This window comes from Balaenoptera physalus (assembly GCF_965194825.1).
Source record: "Balaenoptera physalus genome assembly, chromosome: 18".
Classification (NCBI taxonomy): domain Eukaryota; kingdom Metazoa; phylum Chordata; class Mammalia; order Artiodactyla; family Balaenopteridae; genus Balaenoptera; species Balaenoptera physalus.
The window spans coordinates 27,263,948-27,278,310 of NC_138899.1; the positions used below are offsets into that span (position 1 = coordinate 27,263,948).

General features: G+C 34.3%; 1 protein-coding gene across 23 annotated transcripts in view; it reads left to right on the forward strand.

Moving 5' to 3' along the window:
- The window catches only part of RBM26 (RNA binding motif protein 26), a 103,582-nt gene that overhangs the window by 41,572 nt on the left and 47,647 nt on the right, over window positions 1-14,363 (forward strand). For 18 of the 23 annotated variants that reach the window (XM_082434802.1, XM_082434809.1, XM_082434808.1 and 15 more), the window contains exons 12-16: window positions 2,768-2,932; window positions 3,604-3,735; window positions 4,982-5,053; window positions 12,787-12,912; window positions 13,265-13,339. In XM_082434802.1, the coding sequence (XP_082290928.1) occupies window positions 2,768-2,932; window positions 3,604-3,735; window positions 4,982-5,053; window positions 12,787-12,912; window positions 13,265-13,339 (570 nt within the window). The remainder of the gene's footprint in view (window positions 1-2,767; window positions 2,933-3,603; window positions 3,736-4,981; window positions 5,054-12,786; window positions 12,913-13,264; window positions 13,340-14,363) is intronic. The other 5 variants (XM_082434798.1, XM_082434793.1, XM_082434805.1 and 2 more) reach the window with 3 other exon arrangements.

Sequence of the window (14,363 nt, forward strand, 5' to 3'; positions counted from 1 at the left end):
GGAACCTTAATATAGTAAGAAAAATAGTTTTATAAGAAAATATTATGGAAACTTTGGTAATATTCTAAGTTTAGAAAATTGGATATGAAGTGAAACTTTTTATTTTAGGAAAATGTGTGATTTTGAATAACATATTTACTTTCAAAAGGCAGGAGACTTGATTGATCTTATTATACACTTTTTACCTAATAGAGATTATCATAAAATTACAGCAAAGTTAAATAACCACAGTGGTAAAATCTAATCTTACAGTAGTTTTCATTTCCTTAGTTTCACGTTAGCAGAATGCTTCAGTCAGATTTATTTTTGCTGCCCCTATGGTGGGACACATTTAATAGATACTTTGGGGGCCCAAATACCAGGTAATCCATAATCAGTTTAAACATTTACTTTTTTCTCTTCCACTTTTGAACATCTTTTAAGATAAATATCAGTGTAATTTGTATTTGATTTCACCTAAAATAAGACCTTGGCTTAGGTGTATGTTACTTGTGAGGTTATTTAGTATTGAGTTGACATTATGTAATATGTTGAAAGTGTTCAAATAATGTTGGGCTTCTTTTCCAGTTTGTGCAGCATTCTTTTGAACTAAATTATTTCCCATAATCTGATAAAAATAAGAATAAATGTTAGAGAGTACAGCTTAAGTTGATATTTTGGAAAAATTTGTTTTCTTTCCATTTAAAAAATAATACTATAAAAGTAATAGATGAGGGACTTCCCTGGGGGCGCAGTGGTTAAGAATCCACCTGCCGGGCTTCCCTGGTGGCGCAGTGGTTGAGAATCTGCCTGCCAATGCAGGGGACACGGGTTCGAGCCCTGGTCTGGGAAGATCCCACATGCCGCGGAGCGACTAGGCCCGTGAGCCACAACTACTGAGCCTGCGCGTCTGGAGCCTGTGCTCCGCAACAAGAGAGGCCACGACAGTGAGAGGCCCGCGCACCGCGATGAAGAGTGGCCCCCACTTGCTGCAACTACAGAAAGCCCTCGCACAGAAATGAAGACCCAACACAGCCATAAATAAATAAATAAAATTAAAAAAAAAAAAAAAAAAAAAAAAGAATCCACCTGCCAATGCAGGGGACACGGGTTTGATCCCTGGTCCAGGAAGATCCCACATGCCGCGGAGCAACTAAGGCCGTGCGCCACAGCTACTGAGCCTGCGCTCTAGAGCCTGTGTGCTGCAACTACTGAGACTGCATGCCTAGAGCCTGTGCTCCACAACAAGAGAAGCCACCGCAATGAGAAGCCTGCGCACCGCAACGAAGAGTAGCCCCTGTTCGCTGCAGCTAGAGAAAGCCCTCAGGCAGCAACGAAGACCCAACGCAGCCAAATCAATCAGTCAGTCAATCCCTAAAATGAAAAGAAAGTTCAACAAAAAAGGGTGGGGCAGTAGAGATTTATATAGAATTTAAAGAAAATGTGTTCAGTTCTCTGTCTCTTCCATTCTTCTCCTCATATATACCCATAATATTATTACGTTATTGGTAACAATTTACCATGTGTTATTTTGGGTTTTTTGTTTTGTATTTCTGTGAGTACGTATCTACCTATAAATCAGTATGCAAACTTAAAAATATGTACGTATTTAAAAGTATGTAGGTCCCTAGTATACATATTACCCTGTAGTTATTTCCTGTATCTTGAATATCTCTAAATATCTTTTTATGGCAATTCAATTTATCTACCACGTTTAGATCTAGACTTTAAAAAGTTCTTTTCCTTACACAGTTAACTACATTAGTAATATTAAATTTAAAGAAGTTTAAAGCTGAGGGTTAAAACATGGTATCTCACTATTGTTTCAACTTGTATTTCCTCAGTTACTGGTAAGATTGGTATCTTATCTCTGTATAGGTCCTATTGCTCTATCTGTATACTACCTGCATTATTATTTATAAAATACATATATTTGAAAGTTAGTTTAAAGAAACCCTTTAGCTTTATCCTAATAGAACTCCCCCCCCCCCACCCTGCTCTGTTTTACATGAATTACTATTTAATTCTTAACAACTACTGAGTGGGTATTGTTATCTGGAGCGAGGTCGCTTGATTCAGGGTCTGTGTGCTTAATCCCTATTTTGTATTGCTTTGCATCACCAGTAGTTTATATAACACACTTTGGAAAGTACTGGTGTTATTGAAAGAACAGGAAATTGAACACTAAAAAGCCCTGGATCTACTACTTATTCGTTGTATGGATCTACAGAATCACTTAGTCTTTGAATCTTAGTTTCCTTATGTGTAAAATGTGATTGTTGCTATTGTTTTGTAGATCTTACTCCCCCCCACCCGCCTTAAATTTTCTTATGCTCTTGGAAATATTTTTGTGAGAGTTACCAATTTGGAAAATTTTACAGATAGATTTTTCTGTAATTTTCAATTAGAGATCACTCCTTTCAAAGTAGTTTACTGCCTTTTTCTGACTCTGGGGATCTAAGTCATGTCACTCAGTGACATAAGGATTATTTCTCGTAGCCTTAATATTGGGGGTAGAAAGTGAAACATTCTAATGTTTGTATATAACATTTGTGCAGTGAGCATTCTCTACTAAGTGTTATATAGAGGAGGCTCTGATTCCACTCTGAACGGTCCTCAGTTACCATTTCTTCTGGAGTGAAAGTAGGCTACGGTAATAATCTAGATATAAGGAGTGTAAAGATAGACTCTTACTTGGAGGACCAATATTTCATTTCTTGGGGAATTTTACTGTATGAAGCAATAGATTCATTTGCAAATTCAATGTGCTTAATATTTTAAATCTTAGGTTGCCTATAATGGTGATCCTGAAGGTGCCCTTATCCAATTTGCAACATATGAAGAAGCAAAGAAAGCAATATCAAGTACAGAAGCAGTGCTAAATAATCGCTTTATTAAGGTTTATTGGCACAGAGAAGGAAGCACCCAGCAGTTACAAACTACTTCTCCAAAAGTAAGAGAGAAATTTGTGTGAAATTAAATGCTTTTCTTGGAACGCTCTTGGCACAGTGTTTTTTAAAAGCAGAGGTATTGCAGTCAGGTCGACTTGAATTCAGATCCTGCCTCTACCATTGTTAACTGTATGCAGACTTAAGGAAGTTACTTAACTTCTCTAACCTGTTCTCTCATTTTATTATGACATTAATCCCTAGTTGAGATAATTATAAGATGATATGTGTAAAGCATATAGAACAGTTCCTGGTACATGGGAGATACTCCAGTACGTGGTAGCTGTGTGTATTCTAGAAACTCAGACTGTGGGTTCATATTGGAAATCCTTCCTTCCTCTCTTTTTCTTTCAATCAGTGAGTCAATGAATATGTAAAGTTTAATTGTTTGCAGAGGTGTACTGCAGCAGTTTGTTTTTCTGTTTAACTTTCTTCTGTTAATTAAAAAAACAGACAGAAGATAGTGAAGGTTAGATTTTGATTTTCTCCTCTACTTTATAAATATCTTATGCATCTATATACATGCATGAAGGAATTTGGGAGGTGGTTAGGTTTTGATTATAAGCTGCACTTCTAAAACTTTCTCTGCATGGGCAACTTAGTAACAAAATAACAAAGGTTACCTTCCATGCTCATGAACTAATCAACTTGTTTAACATGTTTTTCTTGTTCTGAGGTAATGCAGCCTTTAGTCCAGCAGCCCATTTTGCCTGTTGTGAAGCAGTCAGTCAAAGAGCGGTTGGGTCCGGTACCTTCAAGTACTATTGAACCAGCAGAAGCCCAGAGTGCCAGTTCAGAACTTCCTCAGGTAAATGAAAAGTCTTACTGTGCCTGTCATGTAATAGGTTCTCAGTCAATTAGTTTGCCTTGGTGATTTGAATTATAATTAATTGTGTGTGTGTGTGTATATATATATATATATATATATATATATATATATATATATATACAGTGTATTATATATACGTTTTATACAGAAATATGATGGTCTATTCATATTTGAACACCACTTGTAAAATTTTTTTTTTTACCATTACCATAACGTTTTCACAGTCTACTTTTCCTATAGTATTTGAATCTTAAATTCTTTTCTGTAGCTAATACTTATTTATGAGAATAAATACTTTTTCACTTTGTAGAGGAGACATTTTCCAGCAAAACTGTCTAAAATGTAAAGTTTTAGTACATTAAATTTTACTTTTCCCATCATCTTTTACTTAACTAGAATGCTGTTCCAGAGATAATTATGCAGTAGACTGAACTGAAAGCTTTTGGGAAGGGAAGGCTTAAACCTTGAAGTTACTTATGCAGCTCTCTCAGAACTTTGCATCACTTATTCCTGACTCTCAAATTCTCTCTCCATATGCCATTGCCTTCCCTCCCTTCCACACTTGAGTGGCACTTTCTTGTTTCTGCACCCTCAGTCTCTTAGGTTTCAATATTTGCTGTGTGAAATAGGATGTAGTATCCTACTTAGCCAATGGATGCCACCTTGTTAAAATAGTCTTTGTAGATAATTCCTGAAGAGTAAGATATTGAGATTTTACAAAAACATGCAGAATGTAAATTAGTAAATTATTAGGTACTAAAAAAAACCCCTCCAATCCTGCTATCCCAAATCATCACCAAATACAGTGTATTTGGCTATAAAACAAACATACTTTAGGAAAGAATGGCGTTTGTTTTAAGCTCACAAAGCAGGCACGTATTTTAACTACTCAAATCTAATATTTAGAATGTACAAACTTTCTACTTGTCAACATAGGATTCTAAGAATGTATGGTTCTGTATCACTGGAGGGGACTTTAGCAACCACCTGGTTCAAACCTCTTATTTTACATCATAATTTTCCATGATTGAGTAATACTGTATACTGTGTATTTTTCCAAACATTCTCTTTCTGTTTCTGTCTTTGCAGAAGGCCCAAGGTTTTGTTATTAACATCAGTATACTTACAGAGTCAATATATGTTAGTAGAATCAGAATGTTCAAAATCCCTACAGACTTATATATGTTTGGGGAAACACTGAATATGTCCATTTTAATTTTTTTAGAATGTAACTAAGTTATCTGTGAAGGACAGGTTGGGTTTTGTATCAAAGCCATCTGTTTCAGCAACTGAAAAGGTAAGAAGAATAGCATGATGTGTGTGTCTTGGCTTCATAAATGTTTTCAGGTGGCACCTTAATTTTTTAATTTTTTTCATAGTTCCAAAGTCTTGCTTCTTAATTGTATCTTTTATTCCTACCTTTTTGCTTTCCATTTGCTGAAAAAGAAAAATATTTGCCTACCTCTTTTTACTTTTTGCATCAACATTTTAATAATTGCTGCTCACTGTATTTCCTTATGCTCCATTCTTTTTGTTTTTAGTTTTTATTTACTATTTTTTCTTTAGAGATACCATACATTTTAATTTGAAAACTCTGACAACCTTATAGAGAGGGCCATGAATTAGGAATTTTACCTGAGTTTGAGCTCTGGCTGGCTCTTCACTTACTAACTGCATGACTTTGGGCAGTGCTCTTAACCTTTCTGAACCCTTTTCCTCATCAATAAAATGGTGATGGTAATATTTGTCTTGTGGGGTTTTAATGATGATTAAATAAAATCAGTTATTTAAAGAGTATTTTGTAAATTAGAAAGAATGATATAAATAAGTTTTTTATTTATTACAAACAGGTATTGTGTATAGCCTGACAATATAGTTAGTCATTTCTTTTTTTAAATGAGGGGAGCAAATGCTGATTAAATTGAGAACATTTTTGGACCTGTCTTATAGTTCTGTGTAGATGTGTTATTTTTTTCTGTTTAGGTATGAGTGAATGGCCCTGATCTTTAGTCTTTTTTGAGGTATGTCGAATCACAGAATATTAGAATTAGATAATCTTTCTCATTTCTTTATCCTCACCTTAAGGAAGGTAACCCCCAAATAGTTTTATGGTTGACCTATACACTATGAGTTACTGAGCTAGGACTGGAATCTGGGTCTTTGATTTCTTCCTAGTCCATGGCTCCTTCCATTATGAAGATTACGTGGGAAATTGACATTATAGATAATTAGAGCATCCCGTGAAATAGCTGACCTGCTCTCTTCACTGGTTCTTCAGTATATTATTTTCCTTATTTACTGTGTTAAACTTTGGCAATTCTAGAAATTTGAGTATGAATCTCATTTTGTATATCACATTTTCTTCTTGGGCACCTCAGCATTACTTTAGGCATAAAATGCCTAAAATGATTCATTATTTCCCCTATAAGTTAATTTCTCCTCCTAGCCACCCACCTCTGGAAGTGATGCCACCATTTTCCTTGTTGTGCAGTCTGGAAGCCTTAGAGTCATTCACTTGTGTTTGTAGTCCAGTTGTCTCCTGCAGTTCCCTGGCCTCTGGGCTGGCATCCCCCTCCTCTAGTTTACACTGCCACCATTCTACTCTCAGACTTATTTTAATGTTAACTTCGTACAGAAACTTTCATTTCCTCAGCGAAATTTGCTTGATTCATAACTCATCATACCTCAATTATTGTGGTTCTGTTACCTCTGCTTTAGTTGTTCCTTTCTACCCTAAAGAGCCCTTTTCTGTTCGTTGTCTCTTGCTATTTCCTGCCTCTTTTTTCTTTTTTTTGATGGTGGTTTTTCTGGAGTGATTTCCTTCTGCCTAACAGATTTCTAGTCATTCTTTTAAAGATTGAAAATCTCTCTAACCTCTACTATGAAACCTCCAGATTTTTCCATATATGCACCCCCCCAAATTTGTGTGGCTTAGTCTATGCCACTAAGTTTAGCAGCATCTAAACATTTACTTTGATTATTTTTATCCTCCTTGATAATAAGTAACTAAGGAATAAAATAACAATATAAGGGCTGTTACACTTAGTATAGTGCTGAGCAATTCTGGTGAGGTCTACAACCCTGATTATGTTTAGGATCTGTTTATGTCAAGATTTGGATTCTGAAATTGAAGTGTACTAATTATAGCTTTTACAAAACTTTTCTAGTGTGTTTTGCTACTTGTTCTCATTATTGTTTTTTAACGTGTTTTGTATAGCTTTAGATAAAAGGTGTCCAAATTTGGAATTGATAGTATAAATTTGCTAATATAGTTAGCATTAAGTATATTTGTGAAAAATCACTAATGGTAGTGGGCTATTTATTAAAAAAAAATTAGTCAGTAAATATTGTAAAGAATCTTCTAAGGAAAGCAATTATTTACAAGTATGTAACTTCCTGTCATCTTCAGTGAACCTGTTTACAGAATAGCATTTGGTTTTTGCTTATTGTTGGTTATTTCTGTTCCCCTAGTCCATAGGGGTTTTTACTGCATAATCCTTAGAGCTCAGTGATTCAGAGACGTCTTAGGAAGAGTAGGAGAATATTCCCCATCATCAAATGTTATTTAAATTTTTTTTTAAATCGAAGGCTGGGGAAAACTCAAACCTTGCATCTAAACAATATCTTTTGTCATTGTTAAAGCAAACAAGTACACAAATGTAAAATTTTATCCCCTTCCTGTAAATAGCACCCACTAAACCCTCTAGTGATTCTTTGTTATTCTAAGATTGCATGTGAGAGGGCTAAGAAAGAGGAAACTTAAAACCTAATTTTTACTGCTAAATATTAAGATATTGTAATAGCTGTTAAATAAGTATTGTTTGAGTAGAGTGATCAGTAAAATGATGTTTGAGTGCCTCAGCTTACTCTAGAGAGATTTATGAAGAATAAAGGTGGCATCTGCATATACCATCCTGGTTAGTTTTTTTTTTTTTTTTTTTTTTTTTTTTTAATTTCGGCTGCGTTGGGTCTTTGTTGCTGCATGCGGGCTTTCTCTAGTTGTGGCAAGCAGGGGCTACTTTTCATTGCGGTGCACGGGCTTCTCATTGTGGTGGCTTCTCTTGTTGTGGAGCACGGGCTTTAGGCGCACAGGCTTCCGTAGTTGTGGCATGCAAGCTCAATAGTTGTGACTTGCAGGCTCTAGAGCACAGGCTCAGTAGTTGCGGCGCACGGGCTTAGTTGCTCTGCGGCATGTGGGATCTTCCCAGACCAGGGATCGAACCCGTGTCCCCTGCATTGGCAGGCAGATTCTTAACCACTGTGCCACCAGGGAAGTCCATCCTGGTTAGTTTTTTAAAAAAAGTTTAGACTGTCCAAATTATCCCCGTAAAGCTCTTCTAAATTCTAAGAAGGTAAACTGACTAATCAGTTGAATATTTAATGTTCTTATATCAGTTTCAGGTATATCAGACTTATGGTACAGGATGTTATTGTTCCTTAGCAGGGTTTTTTTTTTGGTAATCTAAAAATATATCCTGGTCCCCTTGCATGATGATAAGCTGACATCTGTACCATGGAACTTTTAAAAGGGAAATTGTGTGGCATATTTGAAGGAACATTGCATGTCATATAGAGAATTTGGCTGTTGGGATTTAGCAGCTGACATTCTGGATGATCCTGGATAAGTCTTACTCTCTCTGTTTCCTTAACGATAAAATACAGTCATTTAAGTAACCCTTTGATTTTTAAAATTTGTATTTGTTGTGTAATTTTGCTACTTTATTATAAAGATTAAGGAAAGGTATGATCATTTCTTTTCATAACTGTTATTGACTAATTTTAATTTTAAAAAACGAATTGTCCTCTGTCAGGATTATTCTGTGGATTACTCAGGATTATTACCAGGATTATTTTTCTTCCAGAGAGATATGATTTATATAAAATTATTTGCTATGCTGAATTTTCTGGGAACCAAGCTGTTGTAGCAAAAATTGATTACTGACTTAAACATTTTTTTCTTTGATGTTAAAATATTTCTCTGCAAGATCTTCAATCCCTTTGTCTCATTTAAGCTACTTGGTATTCTTGTAAGAAATAAAATCGTTAATTCCTGAAAATATTTGATAAACTTAATTTTAAAGTAAATTCCTGTTGTCCTCACTAGAATTCCCAGTTAAGTTTTGCTACAGAAAACACATCTGTATGCTGCTTTAAGGGAATATCATTAAGTGAACATTGAGATTTATTGAAAGGCTGATTATTTACTTAATATGAAAGTTGACTATATGGTAATTATATATTAATAAGTTTCCTACACATAACTCCTCAGAATACTGTCTTTTTATTGCGTTTAAGCAAAGCACTTCTGCTTTAGACACCTGTGAGAACTAGCTTATTGGGAGTGTTGCTTTGAGGCATACTAACTATGTTTCTTTTGTATTTGATTTTAACTTGGGCACTTGTTATTAAAAAATGATACTTGGATGACTTAATTTGTAATAACCTTCTTTTGCAGTAGGTAATTTTTACAAGATACTTTTTTTATTCCGGTTTTATCCATGAGAAAAATCTATTTTTCTTTTTTTACAAGTACTAGTAATATTCATGGCTTGTAATATTTTATATAGGAAGTAAGATAAGGCGGTGTTAATGGATTATAACCTATTTTATTGGAGAATTGGCTTTTATCTTGGGAAGTAAGAGGTATTAGTGATGTATATTTTAACAACAAAGCATGTGATACTTTTCAGCTCATCTTATGAATTGAAGAGAGCTTTGATACCAGACCTGACAAGTGTACTACAAGAAATGAAAATTACAAGCCAATATCTCATGAACATAAACGCAAAAATCATAAGTAAAATGTTAGCAAATGTACAGTGATATGAGAAAGATAATACATCCTGACCAGGTAGAGTTTATTCCAGAAATGCAAGGTTGATTTAACATTTGAAAATCATTTATTTCACCATATTAACAAAATAAAGGGTTCGGAGGAGGGATGGGGTAGATGTTGGAGGGAGGGAGAAGGACCCCATGTGATTATCTCAGTAGAAAAAAAAATGTGGTAAAATTCTTTATTTAGTCACATTAAACATTCTGCAAACTAGGAATATAAAGAAACTTCCTTAATTTTGACAAAGTATATTTGCAAAATAACAAACCCCTACAGCTAACATATTCAATGGTGAAATATTGAATACTTTCCCCCTGAGATCAGGAACAGCAAAGGATGTCCACTCTCGTCACTTTTTCCAGTAGTATAGGGCCTAACCACTACAATAAGGAAATAAGATAAAATAAATGGCATAAACGTTGGAAAGGGAGAAACAGAACTATGTTTACTCACAGATGATATGATTGTATATGTAGAAAATCCAAAAGAATTCACAGACGATTGGAATTAATAAGTGAATACAATAAGGTCACTGGAAATAAGGTCAATATGTAAAAATACAGCACATGCAGAAACCCTTTTGGAAAATAGAGGTGTGGTTGTTTAGAAAGACCACTATGTTTTTATTATATTCTTAGAATCGTAGCATCATCTTTTCTGTTGGGTTCATTACTTCCCTCCACTGGTTTCATTTTTAACAGATTTTCTTCTCTTTTGTGACAACTCTATCCTCATCTTTTGAAAAATACAGATATTTCTTGTTATTCAAACTCTTACTATCTAAACTCTGGAACCTCATAGATTCAGATAGTGAGCAATATTTGTAATCATATAGTTCACTGTTTCTAAGACATTTTATTTTCACACCTCTGAAATTGGGCTACATCTTATAGTTGTTGGTATTTATGATTATAATTGGCACCCTTTTCCTTTAGTAGGGTTATATTAAATGACAGTGTGTCTCTAGGCAGTGATATCTTAAGCTCAATGAAATATGTTAGCTGATGTTCTGTTTTTACAGAAGGAAGTTCCTGGAAAAAACAAGGAAGTGAGATGCTTGTAGCAATAAAGGAGTCTTCTTACTGTTATCAGATACTTTTATTCACCTTGCAACAGCAATCCTTAGTGTGATATCTGGTATTAATAACAGTACTTGGAAAGGGAGTGTTCCCTACCCACTGAAATTGGAGAAATGCTGAATTAAACAAATTATATGGGTTTCTTTACTTCTGGCTTTCTCACAGGTCTTATGATAATGTACATTTTGAAACTAGAAAGTAGGGTTATGATATTGTTTCCAACTTTATTTGAGTATAGAAATCCTTTTTGGGTCACAGCTGTTCAACTTGTTATGGAACCATCATGGCGAAAACAGTTTATGAACACTCAGTCTCTTTCTTCAGCAGATTATCTTGTGTTTCTCCCTTTATAAAGTTATTAACTCACCCTGTATAATCATACAGTTTGACATTGTATGGTGTGGTAAGGTAGCATGGAATAACTTTTTCTCTAGAATTACAGAGAATGTGACAAGTTAGACTATGAACTAAATCTGTGTCTACTTTATATTTTACTGAATGCAACCATTTCATACTTGTTAGTGATACCTTGAGTATGTTCATTATTGAAGAAAATTATCAAAGTTTGATATACATCAACTATTGTAAAGAACCTTTATTTTTAAACATCAGTTGTGCTGTATGGAACTAGTGTAATTACAGTATTCTAGGTTTTTATTTCATTTAGAGGCTAAGACATTCTTGGATACTTAGACTAGTGATGAGTTGCCTAAGCTTTGTGATGTTCCCTAATCTAATTTCATGATAAAAGATTAGAAAGTAGTGTCCAGATTGCTACTTCTCTGATATACCCAGTTATTTACATTTTAGTAGCGAGAAAGTAGGGCTCTTTTTCTCATTGATACTCTTCTATTTATGTAGTTCTTCTAACCTCTTTTAGGTCATGAACTCCTTTAAGACTTTGGAAACTATGTTTTTTCCTCTGGGAAGTTACACTCTTCACACATATGGTTTCATGTTTAGATTTTATAGCATTCATAGCTCTCTTTGAAGGGATCTCTAAACTCCTTTCCAAGAACCAGTAACCAACCACTCTGTGGAACCTACAACTTTCTGCTTTCGCAGGATAAAAAAGGCAGCCTATACACTTTAATTTTCTTAAATTGACCTTTGTGTGGAAAAGATTATCCACTCTGATCTACCATCATTTCATTTTAACTTGGTGCAAAAGTGTTTATTGAGTATTTGCTGTGTGCCCTGGTGCTGTTCTAGGCACTGAAGATAAAGCAGTGAACCAAGCAAAAAAATCCCTACCCTCATGGAATGAATTTTTGGGTTTGTGAGGACATTAGACACCATCAGGTTGAACTTCTTTTTAATGAGCAAACTGAGGCCCAAGAAGGTACCTGAATTTACCCATTGTCTCATAATTAGTTGGTAGTAAGGTTTAGGTACTAGAAGAAGCACAAAGAGGAGAAAGACATGTTTTTTTTGTTTCAGGGCTCTTACAGTGAAGTAGGGAGAGAGATATAAAATAAATTAATATGTCATCAGGCCATTTTTACTAAATATTTTAATAGGAATAATATTTCATCGAAGGACCTAGGTAGAAGAAATAAATGATTAGAGCTTTGTGGAGGTCTGGAGTGGTTGTGCTGAACCTGAGCTGAGTTTAAGGGAATAAGGTCACTTAAAGTAGGAGCAGTGCTAGCAAAGGAATGGAGAGAGAAAACAATAAGGTTAATTTCAGAAATGTAAATTACAAATGATCATTTTAAATTGTTTGCAAGACAGCGTCTGATTTCCTCCTGTGCTGTGTTCTTGTGTACAGTTTTTGCTTTAGTCACTAGGAATACTAGTAATGTATTCAACAACTAATATTTTCTCAGTGATATAGTAATGGCAGTGTTTTTTACTGATTTGAAGTTTTTGTATGTTTGCTTTTCTTCTAAAGGTATATGGTGTTAATTAAAAATTTTTTCACTTTATAGTTTATCCCTCACTCATACCCTTTCTTTCAAATCACTAATGTGACTTAGTTATTACAAATATATAATACTTTTAGTTCAGTGTGCTAGATTTTGACAGGAGTGCTTTAGAGTTTTGAAGGAAATAGTACTCAGGAAATCATGAATGCTTGATACATTTTTTGAGAAATTGAATTTGTATTGGTAGGTGTTGTCTACATCTACTGGCCTAACAAAAACGGTGTATAATCCAGCTGCTTTGAAGGCTGCACAAAAAACCTTACTTGTTTCCACCTCTGCAGTTGATAATAATGAAGCACAGAAAAAAAAACAGGTAAGTATAGTAGTGTACAGAATTTGCAGGTCCGGGAAGCTTTTCTGCATGTATGTGTTTTTTCAATGCTTATCATAAAATAGAGCTAAAAGAAAGGTATATGTTGGCTGCCACTGAACTTTTATTTTCCCTAGTATATTAGTAAATATTAATTTTCTTCTTGGAATGAAAGGCTCTCCTGATTGGTTTTTGAAACTTGTGTACTTATTTAAGCTTTACATAGGAAAACTTGGCATTTCATTTTTGTTGCCAAGCTTCTTCAGTTACAACCAGTTCTGTCTTCTTGGGTAATTCCATTTATCGGAAAGGTAAATGGTAAATATTCTAATAATGTTATTGATCCCTTCTCTAGGAGGCACTGAAACTTCAGCAGGATGTAAGGAAAAGAAAACAAGAAATTTTAGAAAAGCACATTGAAACACAGAAGGTAAAATATTAAAGTTAGATTTGGCAAAATATATTTATAAGTGTCATAATTTTTAGTGAATTTAATCATACACTCTATAGATAGTCCTGAGAAACATATTTACTGTAATTGATAATGGTAAAACTGAAATATTTATCAATAATAATGTATATATTAATTGATAAAATGTTGGGGATGAAGTGTATTACATTGTGTAATATACATTACACAGTGGACTGGGAAATGGATTAGTTTAAACTGAGCTATGACTGTCAACTTGAAATGAAAATAAGGAATATTTATCCAGGTATGTTGCTGCACAGTAGTTCAATAGATAGTAAATGGAACCTTTTTCTCATTGTTGACATATGTACCTTTCTTTAATTGGCTTGGGATCCTCTAGTCCTATGTTGTCTGGTACAGCAGCTAAGAGCCACATCTGACTATCAGGTACTTGAAATGTGCCTAATCCAAATTGAGATGTGCTGTAAGTGTTAAAATACATACCAGATTTCAAACACGTAGTATGAAGAAAAATGGTAAAACATCCCAGTAATTTTTGTTGAAATGTTACTTTTGATAAAATGCATTAAATAGAATATGTATTTAATTAACTTTAATGTATCTCTTTTATCTTTGTAAGGTGGCTGCTAGAAAATTCAAAATTATGTGCCTTGCAGTATTTCTTTTGTACAGTGTTGCTCTAGTTATGACATTTAATTAGTGTCAATTCTTGATTATGTCTGGTAATAAAAGTTATGACACTTGAAAATATTGAAAATACACAAACTTTTTACCTTTTGGTTTAAAATGTATGTCTTTTCTAATTTAAATTTGTATGTACTTGATAAAGAGACATCACAATGCTTTACACCCAAAACTGAAACCATCTTGACTCAGAGAACCTATAATACTTTGCGATGTCTTCTCCATATTACCATGTTTATCTTCTTACTTCCTATCTATGTTGGGCATATTGTTCTTAGCCTAGCCAGTTACTGTTCCCTCTGACAAAGAAAGTAGGTAACTAAATATGCCATTTTTC